This window comes from Lathyrus oleraceus, chromosome 1 (assembly GCF_024323335.1).
Source record: "Lathyrus oleraceus cultivar Zhongwan6 chromosome 1, CAAS_Psat_ZW6_1.0, whole genome shotgun sequence".
Taxonomy (NCBI): domain Eukaryota; kingdom Viridiplantae; phylum Streptophyta; class Magnoliopsida; order Fabales; family Fabaceae; genus Lathyrus; species Lathyrus oleraceus.
In genome coordinates this window covers 33,120,802-33,140,529 of record NC_066579.1, presented here as the reverse complement: position 1 = coordinate 33,140,529, position 19,728 = coordinate 33,120,802, and the positions used below count along the sequence as shown (strand labels likewise).

Below are 19,728 nucleotides of genomic sequence, written 5' to 3'. Positions count from 1 at the left end.
CTATCACATATAAGCCGGACGACCAGTTGTTAGAAGGTTTTGTGTTCCATGATATGGAGGATCTTGTTATGCTGAAAAGGGTTATCCGAGCCTGGGAAAAAGTTCGCTTCAGAGGACAAGACAAAGGAAAGGGTGTCATAGGGGATAGAGAACCCTATCATCAATGGGTCACCAGAAGAAGTCAAGAGATCAAGTTGCCATTCATCCTCGACCCTCCAACTCAACCTCCACCACCAGAACCCATCCTTGTCTCCATGGAAAAAGTGGAAGCATTGAGGGCTACTATAGCAAGACTTGGACGAGAAAATGAAGAGCTACAGACCAGCTTCCAGCAAGTTTCAAATGAAAGAAATGAAATAAAGTGGGAACTAGAGAGGAAGAAGGCCCAGCTTGAAGCGACTGAGGAAAAGGTCAACAAGGAGGAACATAAGAGAAAGAAAGTGAAGGTAGGCATGGAACAAGCTGATCACTGCCTAGAAACCATTAAAGAGCAGTTGAGACAAGTTGAGAAAGAATGCCAGAAGAATAGGCGATGGTGGCTACGAGCTACAGAAGAGAAAAAAGAAGTTAGAGAGATATTGGAGGCTAAAATACAAGATCTCACTATCTCCCTCCATAATGCTGAGACCCAAGCCGAGCACGAGCGCCGACTTAAGGAAAGAGCCCTTGAAGCTTCTCGAGTCACACCTACAACTTGGGCCGAGAAATGTCAAGAAGCAAAAGATGCTAGAGAAGTTGCTCAAAATTGGAAAGATAGATTCGAGGCATTCCATCAAGACAGTGTGATATGGCTAAGGGAAAGAGAGCAAGTCATTGAGGATTACGATACCTTTAGGAGAACTATCAATTTCTTGCAAGCAGACAAAGATGGGTACCGTGCAAAGCTCAACGGTTTGGTACAATTCTGCAACTGGACAACCCAAGAAATGCCTTGGAGGTTGAGAGAGGCAGTGGAAGGATTGGACCAACATGACACGCATCCCGCTGTAATCCATTTTGTTATGATGTGTGAGGGGATGGTGAAGAGGTTCAAGCTTGAATTAGAAGAACTCATAACTCGAAAGACTGCTGTGTGATTCTTTTATTTTTCTTATATTCAGTTTAGTATTTGAGCTGTATCGATTTGGGCGGTTATGCCTTTGTACTCCGTACTTTAAACATTTGAATGGAGGAGGATGATCCTCATTTTTATTTCCTGACTTTATGTTTTCTTCGAATGCTTAATATAACTACAACCGTGATGAAAATTCCCTGAAAATAAAATATGCATAACATTCGCATCCTCATGCATCACGCTTCATAAAAACAAAAAAAACTAAAAAAAAAACTTACCCAACCTTTTGCCCTCTATCCAGTAACGCTGACTAATCAACACCGGTACGAGACGCGAAGCAACTACAAGATGACGTTAGAGCAAGTGGAGGCTAACCAAGCTACCATGAGGTCAGACATCAATACGATCCAAGAGAAGATGGATCAACTGCTGGAAACAATGCTCGCCATCGCCCAGAGAGAGAGGGTTGCGGACACAGAAGATGAGGCTAGAAGGAATGATAACCCATCAAGTTTGGTCCACCAAGATGAGAGCTTCGTCCACGCCAAGAAGAGTCTGGTTCATATACCAGTAGGAAGCAAAGGAGAGGGGGATCGTGTAGAGCCTTCTGAGGCGCCTGCTCATTATGGGTCCGAAATGGGAGATGACCCATACGAAGCTTTCTATGTGCCTGATCATCCGAAGCCAAAGATACTTCCTGACCCTGCTGCAGATAGGCTTCGTGCCTTGGAGAAGAAGATCAAAGTTATCGAAGGGAATAATATCTTCGGTGCCTCTGCCATGAACATGCGCTTGGTATCAAATTTGGTCATTCCGGCTAAATTTAAAACTCCTGATTTCGAGAAATACAAAGGCCAGACTTGCCCAAGAAGTCACCTAGTGATGTATTTCAGGAAAATGGCTGCTCATACCGAAAACGACAAACTGCTCATACACTATTTCCAAGATAGTTTGAGTGGAGCGTCTCTAAGATGGTACATGAGCTTAGAGCAAGGGCGGATTCAAAGCTGGGAAGATTTGGCTGACGCATTTCTCCGTCAGTACAAATATAATTTGGATATGGCACCCGACCGAATGCAGTTGCAAGGGATGTCAATGAAAGAAAAGGAGTCCTTTAAAGAATACCCCCAGCGATGGAGAGAGTTGGCTGCTCAGGTAGAGCCACCATTGTCTGAAAAGGAAATGACTGGAATATTTGTGGACACATTGAAGGACCCATTTTTTGATAGATTAGTGAGCAGCGCAGCATCCGATTTTGCACATCTGGTCACAATCGGAGACCGCATAGAAAAGGGTCTGAGGGATGGAAAGATTTCAGGAGCCGTGGTAACCTCTAGCGCACCGAAAAAGTATTCTGGAGGCTTTCAGAAGAAAAGAGAGGGTGAAATGAACGCTGTATCTAGAGGCTATAAGGGGAAGCAACAGGCTTCATATGGCCAAGTCGCTGCCGTGGTACCCATACCCTATCAACAACCCATACAACAACAACCAATGTATCAACCACATCATCAACAACCTCGTCAACAACAGAATACAGCACCACCAAGACAATTCAAGCCAAGGCCTCCAAGAAGGCAACTTGACCCTCTACCAGTACCTTATAGCCAAATATTCCCATATTTGCAAAAGGAGGGCCTTCTGACATTGAGGGAGCTGAAACCGGCTGTTTTTCCATATCCACCAGGATATGATGCTAACGCCCATTGTGAATTTCACATGGGAGCGCCCGGCCATACTCTGGAGTATTGTTTTGCATTCCAAAATAGGGTACAAGACCTGATTGAAGCAAAAGTTGTTACTTTCACTCCAAGACGCCCGAACGTGAACACTAATCCCATGCCAACACATGGAGATGCTTCCGTCAGTGCCATTGAGGAGAGTGATCAGGGAGAACTGATTCTTAAGGTTGAAGAGATTCAAACCCCTATCACCATGATAGGGGCACAACTTCTAAAAAGTGGTCTAGTCCCAGAGGAGCTAGTCAATAATGAGAATGATAAAGGGTTGAGGAATTTTATACAACAAATGCTGGATCAAGGCGAATTACAGATAAATCGCCGTGTTAAGAACAAGGGAGAGGAGGAGATAGCCGTCGTGGTGGACATCCTCTATGATGAGGTTAACGTGGACATCCCTTTTGATGAGGTTAACGTGGACATCCCTTTTGATGAGGTTAATGTGGCCATCCCTTATGATGAGGTTAATGTGGAAATCCCCATAAACCCATTAGTGATAGAGTTTCCAGCACCGTTCGCGTATAAGGATGAGAAGGCGGTACCGTGGATATATCATCCCAGAGCTTTTAAGCAAGGGCAGGAAGACCGACCCGTAGTAATCAATGAACCAAACGTTACCTCAATTGTGGGGCCAACCGGAATGACGCGCAGTGGCCGAGTGTTCGCGCCAAGGGCTGTTGATGCTTCTACAAAAGCCAAAGGGAAAGAAGTTGCTACTCCTGTCCAAATCCCTGTCCCTAGTCGAGAAATGCAAGAAATGCATCTGTCGCCTAAAGCTGCGGTCACTCGTGAGGAGGCTGAGGAATTTCTAAGGATAATCAAGAAAAGTGATTATAAAGTGGTGGACCAACTGAATCAAACACCTTCAAAAATCTCCATGTTATCTCTGTTGCTCAACTCAGAAGCACACAGGAATTCGTTATTGAAAGTGTTAAGCGCAGCACATATCACGAAAGACATAACGATAGAACAGTTTGATGATGTGATAGCGTGTGTAACCACTGGAAATTTTTTGGGGTTTAACGATGATGAACTGCCAGTTGAGGGAAAGAACCATAACAAGGCCCTACATATCTCCTTGAAATGCATAGACACTATACTATCAAGGGTATTAGTAGACACGGGTTCCTCACTGAATGTCATGCCAAAAACCACTTTGATAAAGCTGCCGATGGAGGGGATGAATATGAAGCCCAGTACCCTAATTGTAAAAGCATTCGATGGCTCAAGACGAGCAGTGATAGGAGAGGTTGACCTACCAATCAAAATAGGCCCAACTTTCTTCAATATCACATTCCAGGTTATGGACATACATCCCAGTTATAGTTGCCTACTTGGAAGACCATGGATCCACTCTGCAGGTGTCGTCACCTCCACTTTACACCAAAAGCTAAAATTCATTACCAATGACAAGATGATTGTGATTGGAGGGGAGGAGGATATCTTGGTTAACCACTTAACGTCTTTCCGATATATCGAGGTGGATGGCGAGATAACCGAGACACCAGTCCAGTCCTTGGAAGTGGTAAATATGATGGCTGTCCAACAGACATTGGAGACTCCGAAGTCAGGACCGTCCATGGCCTCGTGGCAAGGAGCTAAGGCTGTGATGGAAAGCGAAAGTGCTCAAGACTGGGGCAAAGTGGTGGAAGTGAACCAGAAGCGAGACAAGTTTGGGTTAGGGTATGACCCATCGTCAATTGAAGCTGGTAACCAACATGATAAAGAGCAGATTCCTCCTGTAGAGGAGACGTTCACTAGTGCTGGCCACATTTTTGGCAATCAGGTGGCAATGATCAATGTTGAAGATCACAAGGAGGGGGTGTCTAGCTGGATACGACAGGCCGCGCCTAATGAAGAGCTGACAAACTGGAAGGCTGTGGAAGTCCCTCAATTTTTTCAAAAGTAATTTTATTATTTTAGAAAAAACCTTGTGCTCTGCCCAAGGCACAGTGGCGTGTTGTAGGGCCTCCTTTATCTTTTTTTAAGAGTTTTTGTATCAATAATAAATGGAGATTTGCATTCAATTTTTTGTTCCTTTCCTTTCGTTTTTCTGTTACAAAAAATGGCATCAATTTTAATGCACGCACTTTCTAAATAAACTGCATAAATCATAACATGCAGAGACACCACCGAGACCATTGATAACGACACTGCTAGGGTCTGGCATGACTTTGATTGTCCAATCTACCAAGCTGAAGATGAAATGGGGGAAGATTGCGAACTCCCTGAAGAGTTGGCCAGATTACTCAGACAAGAGGAGAAGGTCATTCAACCACACCAGGAGGACGTCGAAGTTATCAACCTGGGATCAGAAGAAGACAAAAGAGAAGTAAGGGTAGGCGCCGCACTTCAAGATGCAGTGAAGACTAGATTGGTAGAGCTCCTCCACGAATATGCTGATGTGTTTGCATGGTCATACCAAGATATGCCCGGATTAGACACTGATATAGTCACCCACAAGCTTCCCCTTAAAGAAGAATGCTCTGCCGTCAAACAGAAGCTAAGAAGAACTCGACCGGATATGGCTCTCAAGATCAGAGAAGAGGTGAGAAAGCAGTTTGACGCTGGTTTCCTGGAAGTCGCTAAGTACCCACAATGGGTTGCCAACATTGTACCGGTACCAAAGAAAGATGGGAAGGTCCGCATGTGCGTAGATTACCGAGACTTGAATAGAGCTAGTCCCAAAGACGATTTCCCGTTACCTCACATCGATGTATTGGTAGATAACACAGCCCAGTTCTATGTATTTTCCTTTATGGATGGCTTCTCTGGATACAACCAAATTAAAATGGATCCCGAGGACATGGAGAAGACTACGTTCATTACCCCTTGGGGCACCTTTTGTTACAAGGTAATGCCGTTTGGGTTAAAGAACGCTGGGGCAACATATCAACGTGCTATGGTGACTCTCTTTCATGACATGATTCATAAAGAGATCGAGGTGTATGTTGACGACATGATTTCCAAATCCCAGACAGAAGAGGAACATATCACTAATCTGGAGAAACTGTTTGCTCGTTTGAGGAAGTTTAGGTTAAGACTTAATCCTAACAAATGCACATTTGGGGTTCGATCTGGGAAGCTTTTAGGCTTTATTGTAAGCCAAAAGGGAATTGAAGTAGATCCTGACAAAGTTCGAGCAATTCAGAACATGCCATCACCAAGGACTGAGAAGGAAGTCCGTGGTTTCTTGGGAAGACTGAATTACATCGCCCGGTTTATCTCTCATCTTACTGCCACATGTAAACCAATATTCAAGCTTTTAAGGAAGAATCAAGGCGTGGAGTGGAACGATGAATGCCAAATAGCCTTCGACAAAATCAAAGAATACTTACAAGAGCCACCGATTCTGATGCCCCTTGCAGAAGGGAGACCCCTCATCATGTACTTAACAGTGCTCGACGAGTCCATGGGTTGTGTATTGGGACAACAAGATGAGACTGGTAGAAAAGAACATGCCATATATTATCTGAGCAAGAAGTTTAATGATTGCGAGACCAGATATTCCTTACTCGAGAAGACTTGTTGTGCACTCGCATGGGCCGCCAAACGTCTCAGACAGTACATGCTGACTCACACGACTTGGTTGGTATCTAAAATGGATCCCATCAAGTACATATTCGAGAAGCCAACTCTTACCGGTAGGATTGCCCGATGGCAGATGTTGTTATCAGAGTACGATATTCAATATGTTGCACAAAAGGCAATCAAAGGAAGCGTACTAGCAGACCATCTTGCCCACCAACCGTTAGAGGATTACCAACCTTTGAAGTTTGACTTCCCAGATGAGGACATCATGGTTGTCAAGGATGATGAAGACTCTGAGCAAACGGAGGATCTTGAGCCAAAAGCAGGCTGGACTCTCATGTTCGACAGCGCCTCAAATGCAATAGGCCATGGAATTGGGGCAGTGTTGATATCTCCCAAGAATTTCCATCTAACATTCACTGCAAAGCTCTGTTTTACCTGCACAAATAATATGGCTGAGTATGAAGCTTGTATACTAGGGTTGGAAGAAGCTATTGAGTTGAATATCAAGGTGCTAGAAGTATTTGGGGATTCCTCCCTAGTGATACATCAGATCAGAGGTGATTGGGAAACAAGACATGCCAACCTAATTCCATATCGGGATTACGTGCTGAAGTTACTCCCAAAATTCGACAAAATCACTTTTTTTTCATATTCCTCGAGAAGAGAATCAGATGGCAGATGCTTTAGCAACCTTGGCTTCCATGTACAAGTTGATATGGCCCAACCATCAGCCTCACATTGAAATTAGGCGTTTTGATGAACCCCCGCATTGCTTGACGACAGCAGAAGAGCCAGGATGGTAAACCCTGGTTCTTTGACATCAAACGATATCTAGAGAAGCAAGAATACCCGGCAGAGGCCTCTAGCCTTGACAAAAGGACCCTCCGAAGGCTGGCATTGAAGTTCCTCTTGAATGGGGAGGTATTGTACAAGCAGAATTATGACATGGTTTTGTTGAGGTGTGTGGACAAACACGAAGCTAATCAGCTTATGAAGGACATACACGAAGGGTCTTTCGGCACACACGCAAATGGGCACTCCATGGCGAAGAAAATTTTAAGGGCAGGTTACTATTGGTTAACGATGGAAGCCGACTGTTATCATTACACCAGAGCATGCCACAAGTGCCAGATCTATGCTGATAAAATACATGTACCGCCTACCCCGCTGAATGTTATAGCATCACCTTTGCCTTTCTCTATGTGGGGCATTGACATGGTTGGGATGATAGAACCCAAAGCATCTAATGGGCATAGGTTTATCTTGGTGGCCATAGACTACTTTACCAAATGGGTAGAAGCCGCATCTTATGCGAATGTCACAAAGCACGTAGTCGCCCGTTTCTTAAAGAACAACATCATATGCCGATATGGGGTTCCCAACAAAATCATCACTGATAATGGGTCCAATCTCAACAACAAGACCATGGAGGAATTATGCACAACGTTCAAAATCGAGCATCACAACTCGTCACCATATCGACCTAAGATGAATGGGGATGTTGAAGCTGCGAACAAAAATATCAAGAAGATCATCCAAAAGATGGTAGTCACGTATAAGGATTGGCATGAGATGCTACCTTTTGCGTTACATGGTTATCGTACGTCAGTACGAACTTCAACAGGGGCAACCCCGTACTCCTTAGTATACGGCATGGAAGCAGTTCTTCCCATAGAATTGGAGATTCCCTCGATGAGAGTCTTAATGGAGGCTAAGTTAGACGAGGCAGAATGGGTTCAATCAAGGTACGACGAGCTCAACCTTATTGAGGAGAAACGCTTGAAAGCGTTAGGTCACGATCAACTCTATCAGAGGCGTCTTAAGAAGGCATTTGATAAGAAAGTTCGTCCCAGGGTGTTTCAAGAGGGTGATTTGGTGCTGAAGAAAATCTTGCCCATTCACAAGGACTCTAGGGGGAAGTGGACACCGAATTATGAAGGTCCATTTGTGGTGGTTAGAGCCTTTTCCGGAGGCGCTCTAATCCTGGCAACTATGGATGGTGATGAATTGCCACTTCCCACCAATGCTGATGCTGTTAAAAAGTACTTTGCCTAGAAAAGTGGAATGATAAAAGGCCGCTAAATCGAAAACCTGAAAAGGCGATTTAGGCAAAAATGGCTATCCTGGTGGATCGAAAACCCAAAAGGGCGATCCAGGCAAAAATTAGGGATAAAAATAAAAAAATTGACCCGCTGAGTTGAAAACCCGAAAGGGCGGCTCAGGCAAAAATGGGTATCCCGGTGGATCGAAAACCCGAAAGGGCGGTCCAGGCAAAAGTTAGGGATTAATTCCAAGGCAAAGAACTGTACTTTCAGGAATCTAGCATGTCCCTTGAAGACAAAGAATCAATCTACCTGACTTTTCAAAAGGCGAAGTGATTGGATTATCAAAGACATAAGGATCATAGCAGTGTGGAGACTCAATAGGAACTCAATTTTATTGCCGCTTTGTTTTTACACACAACAATTACCTCATTAAGGAATTGCATCTTTATGTACAATCGCCCATTTAAGGGTCAAATCAATAAAAGAGAAATTTTCTCGACAAAAGTTGTGCCCAAATTATTTTGTATTTTTATCTGTTTGTTTGCAAAGCACCTTTATTTTTGATAAACATCACTCTTAAAGATTTCGGAGAAAATAAAAACACATAATTGAACAAAGTAATAAAATTGCTTTTGAAATAGTAAAAGGAGGAACCTCTTAGTTTCCAAGTTTGCTCTTGTTGTTCATAGAGGTATAGGACTGTGTGCAGGCACCTATGTTCATTCCAATTGCTAATCATCACCTCTCAAAGATATACTCATGGTATAGCCAAACCGGGGCAAGTCTCTAATTCATTTCCAGCAGAAACATTAAATCATAGTTGGAGTATCGCGTGTTGAGAAGTCTGAACCCTTCAGTGGTTTGGGGCATCCCGAATATATTCCCAAAATCACCCAGTGGGGCATCAAAATTTTGATCTCCATCATAACAAAAAGTCCACACCGCTGGCACCATCACCCAAAGCAAAAACGCTCTAACCAGGGCAAATCCCAATTATCCATTCGCATACCTGCATGCATCACATGCGCCATGTGCATCAATTACATACATAATTTTCCTACCAAATAGGAAGATTCACCATTATGAAATCATATCAATCATTGGCATCCATATGCATAGCCTCACACGATTTGCATTCCTATATGCACAGTTAAATATCCCCAGCAAATACATGATGCATACACCTCAGGCATCCTCCCATGCATGGCATTTCCATCCAAAGTGGAACATCATACAAAAAATTAATTAAACATAAAGTATCAGGATCTAAGGTCATTCATATCTATCTTAGACATTCCTCATTTCCCAAATAAAATTATTACCCTATGTACGCTCATGGAATTATTTCCTGGCCAGTCATTTCTCTCTACTTCGTGGTTCATAGTGATATTCCCATCATTTTCTTTGCTACCATTGCTGCCCAAGCAGAGGTTACCATAAAAATATCTTATGAGCTTCTCCCCTGCAGAGCTTCTTCAGTAGATTTCCTTTAAAAGGAATCTTTTCTAAAAATATCCCCTCAACAGGCATTCATTCTTTGAGATATTACTTCATTTATATGGAGAATCTCATTTTATTTACTGTTTGAGATGTTGTCTCATCAATATGAGGAGTCTCATTCCAGTTGTTCTTTTAAGATACTGCTCTAGTGTCCTCATAGAGTCTTAGATTCAATTAAGGTATCATCCCCTTGTTCGGAATATCTTAATTCTATCATATAAGATGCTGCTTCGACTCGATACAGAGAATCTCATCTTTTGCTGTTTGAGATGCTGTCTCATCAATATGAGGAGTCTCATTCCAGTTTTTCTTTTGAGATACTGCTCTAGTATCCTCGAAGAGTCTTAGATTCAATTAAGGTATCATTCCCTTGTTCGGAATATCTTAATTCTATCATATAAGATGCTGCTTCGACTCGATGCAGAGAATCTCATCTTTTGCTATTTGAGATGCTGTCTCATCAATATGAGTAGTCTCATTCCAGTTTTTCTTTTGAGATACTGCTCTAGTATCCTCGAAAAGTCTTAGATTCAATTAAGGTATCATTCCCTTGTTCGGAATATCTTAATTCTATCATATAAGATGATGCTTCGACTCGATACAGAGAATCTCATCTTTTGCTGTTTGAGATGCTGTCTCATCAATATGAGGAGTCTCATTCCAGTTTTTCTTTTGAGATACTGCTCTAGTATCCTCGAAAAGTCTCAGATTCAATTAAGGTATCATTCCCTTCTTCGGAATATCTTAATTCTATCATATAAGATGCTGCTTCGACTCGATACAGAGAATCTCATCTTTTGCTGTTTGAGATGCTGTCTCATCAATATGAGGAGTCTCATTCCAGTTTTTCTTTTGAGATACTTCTCTAGTATCCTCGAAGAGTCTTAGATTCAATTAAGGTATCATTCCCTTGTTCGGAATATCTTAATTCTATCATATAAGATGTTGCTTCGACTCGATACAGAGAATCTCATCTTTTGCTGTTTGAGATGCTGTCTCATCAATATGAGGAGTCTCATTCCAGTTTTTCTTTTGAGATACTGCTCTAGTATCCTCGAAGAGTCATAGATTCAATTAAGGTATCATTCCCTTGTTCGGGATATCTTAATTCTATCATATAAGATGATGCTTCGACTCGATACAGAGAATCTCATCTTTTGCTGTTTGAGATGCTGTCTCATCAATATGAGGAGTCTCATTCCAGTTTTTCTTTTGAGATACTGCTCTAGTATCCTCGAAGAGTCTTAGATTCAATTAAGGTATCATTCCCTTCTTCGGAATATCTTAATTCTATCCTATAAGATGCTGCTTCGACTCGATACAGAGAATCTCATCTTTTGCTGTTTGAGATGCTGTCTCATCAATATGAGGAGTCTCATTCCAGTTTTTCTTTTGAGATACTGCTCTAGTGTCCTCGAAGAGTCTTAGATTCAATTAAGGTATCATTCCCTTCTTCGGAATATCTTAATTCTATCATATGAGATGCTGCTTCGACTCGATACAGAGAATCTCATTTTCTTTACTGATTGAGATGCTGCTTCATCAACATGAAGAGTCTCATTCAGTTTTAGAAACATTGTTCTGCTTATTATCAGACAGTCTTGGATACAGTTGGGATATTATTCCTTTAATGGGATACCTTGATTGTAATCATCCAAGATAATGTGCTGACGATTCTTTCTCATAATGTATTTCTCACTACATTTTTTCTTTACGAATTTATTCCTTCCATTTCGAAGGACAAAACTCGGGTCTTCTTGTATTTAATTACCTTTCACTATGAACGCATGAAGACTACTGTCATTTCTACTTTCTAGTTCACTATAATTAAATAGGGGCAACTGTCATACCTCGATTTTGTCCCGGTTCTATTTTTTCTCACGGATACCACAATGCATGCATCACGACTGTAAAACTTTTATCCCTTTGCATTCTTTGAAACCATACGAACTTGCACTTATGGTTTAGGCTCCACCAGGACCCTCCAGGTAAAAATCTCCTCGCATGTTGCTTCAATGAACCTATGGAGGTGCAGTTGGCTAAAGTAAAGTTGAAAGGTTATTACCTTAATTAATTGGACATTTATCCAAGTCATGAGGATACATCACTTTAGATTCGCATCATTATTGTATCACTTCCATGTTACTGGGAAACTTGCATTTCAGAAAGGGATATTACTTGAAGTGATCTACTAATTTAAATCAAGGAGCAAAGCTTACCCTGAATTTGGTTTTTTGTTGAAACAAGTTGATAAAGGTTAATGGGATGTTGATGAATGACTTAAAAATGAATTTGTGGTTTTTGTTCATCATTCGTACTATTAATTTTGGGGATCACGAATCAAGGAGTCTTTTTAGGATGAAGACCATTGGGCATCATATGATCATGGATTTCAGACACAACATTGTACAGTTTGGAGTTTTGGTTTAAAAACATATTAGTTTGACAAAATTTTGAGTTTTACAAACACTTGCTTCAAAAGTCAAAAGGCATACATTATATAACTGGTCATAAGCAGTTCTAAGTTGCTAAATGACATTACACCCAAGCCAATTTCAAGAGGGAAATTCTAAAAAGTATGAGAGTTTCTTCACGCATAGGGGTTACATTACAAAGTCCAAATCAATACTCACATGACGAAGCAAAAGTGCCCAAGGAAACACCTATAGGCATCAAAATCACGGAACAGCTAGTAAGATTACAAGCATGTGATAATTTTTCATGAGTTAACCCATATTCTAAGTATGCTACACCATGTTAAACACCATGTTACATTACTTGAGTCAAGGAAGATTAAAGTTTTGAATAAAAGAGCGTCTAATTGTTGATCTTCAACGTCCGGTCCATTCCCGTTAAGTTGTGCATCCACCTGTACAAGACGTTTTAACCTGTCCAAAACCAATTCAAAACCTGTCAGAAATTTACAAAAAAAAAACAGTTTTCCTACACTCATAGCGAACGTAAACATTTGAGCAACAGTGTGAAAAACATGTGAGCAACATGTTATGACCAACCAGATTGAGAGCCTTACATCGTATATGATTCCACTTTGAGGAAATCATAACAAGCGACACACAACCGGCAAACCTGCATAAACGGAAAATTATAACACGAAAGGCAGCGTTCCACATGACACAATAGCAATTCAAAGGACGAATACTGAAACATGAAATACATGGCGTGGTGAGTTAAAACAAACAAGCCGTAATCCGCCAAAGCAGATGCAAAGAAACTGAGTTTTATTACACCAAAGCCAAAGTGAATAATATCACAAATATCTGCAGCAAAAACATGCCACGTTAAGCCTAAATTCTTGACATTCCAAAATCAAAAACAATACAAGCGAATACCGGCGGTGTTCTTATGGAAGCTTAACCAGAACAATGAAACAACAGCATAGGGACAGTTCAATAGCAGTTTGGTCAGAAGTAAAAAATAATAAGAGCAAGATTATCGTGTGAAGCATATTATACAGGAGGCTATGCAGGAGAAATGCAGATTAAAGTCATCCCATTTGTCACATTAAGCTAAAACAGCAATGGCATGTTAAAGTGTACCGCAAAAAATGGTGAATTATAACCAAGCAGGTAGAAGTTTATCTTATTATGACCAAACTTTGAATTCTGGTAAGGTGTGGTTGTCGGTCGCATTTTGATTGAAGTAGGTTCCACCTGGGATATGAGAGTTTAGAAGAAGTGGATGAAGTTTGATCACAGACACTACTAGTTAACCCCAAAACAGTTAGTTTTTGTAGTCAAAAAAATTGTTGGAGCGGAATATCTTTGGCCTATGGAAAGAAAATTAGAAGGGCAATAATTGATTTACCTCACTCTTCCTGAGAGAAACCAGTTCACTAGTCATAAGCAAACTACAATCAGGTGGAGACGTTGCCGTTATGCACATATGACCAAGACCCCTTGTATGATAATCCAATGGATCCATGTTGTAGTATGCCAGTCGAATCTGCACCTGCAAGATAACGAAGACATAATCTCGTAATTCTAGGTCGTTGCAGGTTGTAGCATAAAAGGGTTAAAAGGATAGGTTGATACATTTACCATCATATGAACCAGCTGCATATCAATACCTCTCGCTAATAACATGGCGTCAGTATGAGAAGGATCTTGATAATCCCGCGCAATGCTTCCACAGAAACAAAAACCAGCAAATGAGCCAACCTAGAAAGGTGTAGTGTGAGGTCGAAACATAGCTATAAATACGAGACATTACCTGTTGCGGAACATTCCTGCAAAAGGACGTGAGTCATGAGATATTCTGTCGTCTTGACTCGCCAAAACCAGTCTGCATAATCCAACAAAGATGTGAATCAGGACGCGAAATTCAAACACAAGTGCAGTCCCAATCAACATTTACACATACATGTGTAAAAGGTCATTAATAAAAGTCATATTAGAAAAGGGAGTGAACCTCACCTGCAGGCCACCTCAAAGGGACACCTAGTTTCGATGCCGTCTGTGCGCATTTCTTCAGGTTACAAAACCCGCTAGCAGAATCCAAAGACAGTCGAACAACACTTGAGAAGATTTGGGTGCAAAACGAATCAATTCCTTATTTTTCAAAACCACACACCAGTAAAAAAACCTGTCATAAGGAAATCATACGTGGATAAAAAAGGACAATTACTGCAGTGAAAAGTGAAAAGAGATGGTTACCGTAGATGCATTACAGACAAAACCTCATCCTTTCATTTGAGGGACCACATCAATTTGGAGGACCACCAAATCTGAGGAAAATCCTGCTAGCTAACGGAATGATTCTTCCAAAATTTGCCAGCTCATGAAAGAGGAGAAAGAAACCTCGTACCTCCAAAGCTCTATATAAGGATCCTCCATTGTTGGGATAGGGGACCGAATTTCTGCACCATTACTCTGGAAAAATCACTCCAAAACCCTCATTAAAAAGTTTCGTTTTGAACTTGTTGAGATTTTCACACCGAAGCTCAACAAGCTCGAGCTAGACCCCTGCCAAAACCGAAACAAACCCAAATCATTAAAGAGGAAACGAAGAAGACGGAAAGTTCGAGAGGAAGAAAGAACCTCGAAAGACGCTAAAGATCATTTAACTCACCTCGCCGGAATTCGAACGTCGGACTAGCTCCGATTTGGTATTTAATACTTCCCTTTTGCATGATTTGATGTTACCGCTTTGTTTATATCGCCTCATAGAACGCAAACCCCATGATTATTGCATAAAATTGTTGTTACCATGGTTTTGATTTTGAGCTGAAAACTCAGGTTTCTGATTGTGTTTATTTTCCGAATCTGGCTCTTTGGATTTTGCTGTTTGTTTAGATTTGGGTTTAGGAGTGTTTTCGTTTAGGAGTTTGATGGTGGTTTCCGAGTCTCGTGACGGCACCGCCATGCTAACACTTTTTTCCACTAATAATACATTTGATGCTGGGATAATGATCTCTTCAAGTTCCTTTTGAATGATAACGTTACTGTGCAATCATGTTTTAATGCATCATTATTTTTTAAATTATTATTTGTTTGGTTTTCAATGCCTAGATTAAAGGGAATATATTTATGAATCTGGCGGTTTCTATGTTGAGAAATGGAACGACTATCTTGAAAGATGAGGCTCCCGCCTCTTTTGCTTTATTCTTTTTTTACTTTATTATTTATTTTAGTAGTTAATAAAGATTGGGCCAGGTTTAAATCCAGTTTTTCTTTCTACATCATCTTGAATTTGTTCTTACCCCCCTGCGCTTTACAATAAAGAGTAGGCCATTCGCCTTTGGGCCAGACACTGTTTGCTAATAAACACCGTTAGTTTATCCTTCTAAATATTTCTTTAGGTTAAGTAAGTAAAATAGAGTTAATTGGATAATCTTGTTAATTATTCTAATAATAATTAAATCAATTTATTTGTTCATTTGGATGACTATTAATTAAATTATTTAGGTACTTAGTTGATTTCTTTTAAATTAAATAACCTTTGACTAAGTCGTTTTATCGATTAATCCTATATTGATTAAATATTAGAAACCATTATGAGAGAAAACTTTTAAGAATCTCTTAATTTAATTTTGAATGAAAAGGAGAATAGTAAGCCTCCGCTTCACTATCTCTCGACTATTCGAACAATTGGCGTACGCCATATTGCTCGGATTTTCGTCATTCATTTAAAACCCTAAAAACTCTATAAAATTAAGATTACTTCCTCAAGTTAATTAAATCCCAAAAGTTTCATTATTTAAATTAATTTTGAATGAAAAGGAGAATAGTAAGCTTCCGCTTCACTATCTCTCGATTACCCGAATAATTGGCGTACGCCATATTGCTCGGATTTTCGTCATTCAAATAAAATCCTAAAAATCCATAAAATTAATATATTCCCCCAAATTAATTAATTAAATTCTAAAAGTTTTTTTTTAATAATTAATATTCAAATGAAAAGGAGATTAATAAGCTTCCGCTTTATTATCTCTCGATTATTCGAATAATTGGCGTACGCCATATTGCTCGAATTTTTGTCATTTAATTAACACCTTAAAAACTCTATAAAATTAAAATCACTCTCCAAATTATTTATAAATTCTAAAAACCTTATTTTAAATTAATTTTGAATGAAAAGGAGAATAGTAAGCTTCCGCTTTATTATCTCTCGATTATTCGAATAATTGGCGTACGCCATATTGCTCGAATTTTCGTCATTTAATTAAAAACCTTAAAAAAACTTTTAAAATTAAAGTCATTTCCCCAATTTAATTATTCTAAAAGTCCCTATTTTAAATAATTAATCTTTAAATGAAAAGGAGATTAATGAGCATCCGCTCCATTATCTCTCGATTATTCGAATAATTGGCGTACGCCACATTGCTCGAATCTTCGTCATCAAATTAAAATGTAATTGAATAAACTCGAATCACTTCTTATATTAAATCCAATTTTACAAAATAAACTATATAACTTAAACCTCAATTAGAGAATGGGAGGCGTACGCCTCACCATTCCTTGATTATTTGAATAATTGGCGTACGCCACATTGCTCAAATCATCGACATCTTCAAATCATCTCAAAACAAATCAAACTAATTTCTCGCCCCCGCGCGATCGAAACCAAACCAAAAACACTCAAACACATCAATTCAACTTGTTACCCCCGCGTGACCAAAATCCTTTCAAAGAACACTGTCAATCCTTTCTAATGCGCATAATAAACTAATGCTTAAGCCTCCGCCGAGAGTAGACAAGCCAGCGTTTAGCCTTTAGAACGCGATCTACACAGTCGTTCATAAAAGACACCAACAAAAACCGTAGTTCCCCGAACTACGAATGCTCTGATTTCCTTATTGCACCATAAGGAATACGTAGGCACGAGATTGCGAGATCTTGGCGAGCACACTAATAAAAAACATCCCATTTCCCCTTCTGAGGTCTTCATCCATCTCTATTATCAACTCTAATTACTAGAAGAAAGCAAATAACATTTAACTAACATTCAAATAGCAAATTAGACTAAAAGGTTCCCGTTGAGTACAACGGACGTGAGGGGTGCTAATACCTTCCCCTTGCGTAATCGACTCCCGAACCCGAATATGGTTGCGACGATCATTATTCCATTTTTTAAAAGGTTTTATCGATATTTTCCTATTCTTTCATTGGAATAAATAAAGTTCGGTGGCGACTATGTTCGAACTAAATTTTTCCGCGACCATCGCGAGGAATCGTATTTTTCGAGATGCGACATCGTCAACAACAAGGCTCCGCCAGAGAAAACCTTCTTGACCACGAATGGACCCTCATAATTAGGTGTCCACTTGCCCCTACGATCGTTCTGAGGAGGAAGGATCCTTTTCAACACCATATCTCCCACGTTATACACACGAGGTCGCACCTTTCGGTCAAAAGCACGCTTCATTCGCTGCTGGTACAACTGCCCATGACAAATGGCCACCAACCTCTTTTCCTCAATCAGGCTCAACTCTTTATACCGAGTCCTGACCCATTCAGCCTCTTCCAATTTCACATCCATCAGGACTCTCAATGATGGAATCTGGACTTCAACTGGTAGCACAACTTCCATCCCATACACAAGCGAGAAAGGCGTTGCCCCAGTAGATGTACGTACCGAGGTTCGATACCCATGTAACGCAAACGGCAATATCTCATGCCAATCCTTATAGGTCACGACCATTTTCTGCACAATCTTCTTACTATTCTTATTAGCTGCCTCGACCGCCCCATTCATCTTCGGACGATAAGGAGAAGAATTGTGATGCTCGATTTTGAACTCCCGGCATAGCTCTGCCATCATCTTGTTGTTGAGATTAGAACCATTATCCGTAATGATTCTTTCGGGAACCCCATATCAGCAAATGATGTCTCTTTTGAGGAACCTGACAACGGCCTGCTTCGTCACATTTGCATAAGACGCCGCTTCCACCCACTTGGTGAAGTAATCAATAGCCACTAATATGAATCGGTGCCCATTCGAAGCCGTAGGCTCGATCTTTCCGATCACATCAATGCCCCACATAGCAAATGGCCACGGAGATGACATCAAACTCAACGGGTTGGAGGCACGTGCACCTTGTCTGCATAAATCTGGCATTTATGACATTTCCGCACGAAGTTGAAACACTGAGCCTCCATTGTCATCCAGTAATAACCAGCTCTTAACAACTTTTTCACCATCGCATTCCCACTGGCATGGGTACCAAACAACCCCTCGTGTACTTCTTTCATCAATTGGCTTGCCTTTTTGTCATCGACACATCTGAGCAACACCCAATCAAATTCCGCTTGTACAAAACCCCATCCTTATTCAGATAGAACGCCATGGCAAACCTCCTCAGAGTCTTTCGGTCTTTCTTAGACGTTCCCTCGGGATACTCCTGGGTCTCCAGATACCGTTGGATGTCATAATACCACAACTTTTCATCATCAAGCATTGTGTCGACAGCAAACACATAAGTCGGTCTATCCAGTCGTCCCACCTTAACACTAGGGAATTGATTCCACCATTGCACCTTAATCAAGGCGACCAGAGTAGCCAAAGCATCTGCTAAAGGATTCTCTTCTCTCGGCACATGGTGTAATTCCACCTTGGTGAAGAACGTCAACAATCTCCTCGTATAGTCCCGGTATGGAATTAAGTGAGATTGATGCGTATACCACTTCCCATTAACTTGGTTCACAACCAAAGCTGAATCTCCATAGATAACAAGGTTTTTGATCCGCAAATCAATCGCCTCTTCAATACCCAAGATACAAGCTTCATATTCAGCCACATTGTTGGTGCATTCAAATGTTAGTCGGGTAGCAAAAGGAATGTGGGATCCCTTCGGCGTAACCAAAACAGCACCAACTCCACTACCATTCACGTTAACGGCCCCATCAAACATCAAAATCCATTCGGTCTCAGGGTCAGGCCCCTCCTCAGGGATCGGTTCCTCACAATCTTTCGATTTGAGAAACATGATGTCCTCATCAGGGAATTCAAACTTCATCGGTTGATAATCCTCAATGGGTTGCTGGGCGAGGTAATCAGACAATACACTCCCCTTTATTACTTTCTGGGAAGTGTACTGAATATCATATTCAGTCAAAATCATTTGCCATCTCGCAACCCGTCCGGTCAATGCTGGCTTCTCAAATATATACTTGATCGGATCCATCTTGGAAATCAACAAAGTGGTATGAACCAGCATATACTGTCTCAGTAGGCGAGCAGCCCATGCCAAAGCACATCAAGTTTTCTCGAGCAGTGAATATCTTGTTTCATAGTCGGTAAACTTTTTGCTAAGGTAGTAGATGGCATGCTCTTTTCGACCAGACTCGTCATGCTGCCCCAGTACACACCCCATAGATCCCTCGAGGACTGTCAAGTACAG

General features: G+C 40.9%; 1 protein-coding gene across 1 annotated transcript; it reads left to right on the top strand.

Annotated features, from left to right (window-relative positions):
- The first annotated feature begins 1,402 nt into the window (after positions 1 to 1,402).
- Positions 1,403 to 11,861, top strand: LOC127089027 (uncharacterized). Its single transcript, XM_051029342.1, has 2 exons — positions 1,403 to 4,675; positions 11,838 to 11,861. The coding sequence occupies exons 1-2, from the start codon at positions 1,403 to 1,405 to the stop codon at positions 11,859 to 11,861; spliced, it is 3,297 nt and encodes a 1,098-aa protein (XP_050885299.1).
- Positions 11,862 to 19,728: the final 7,867 nt, after the last annotated feature.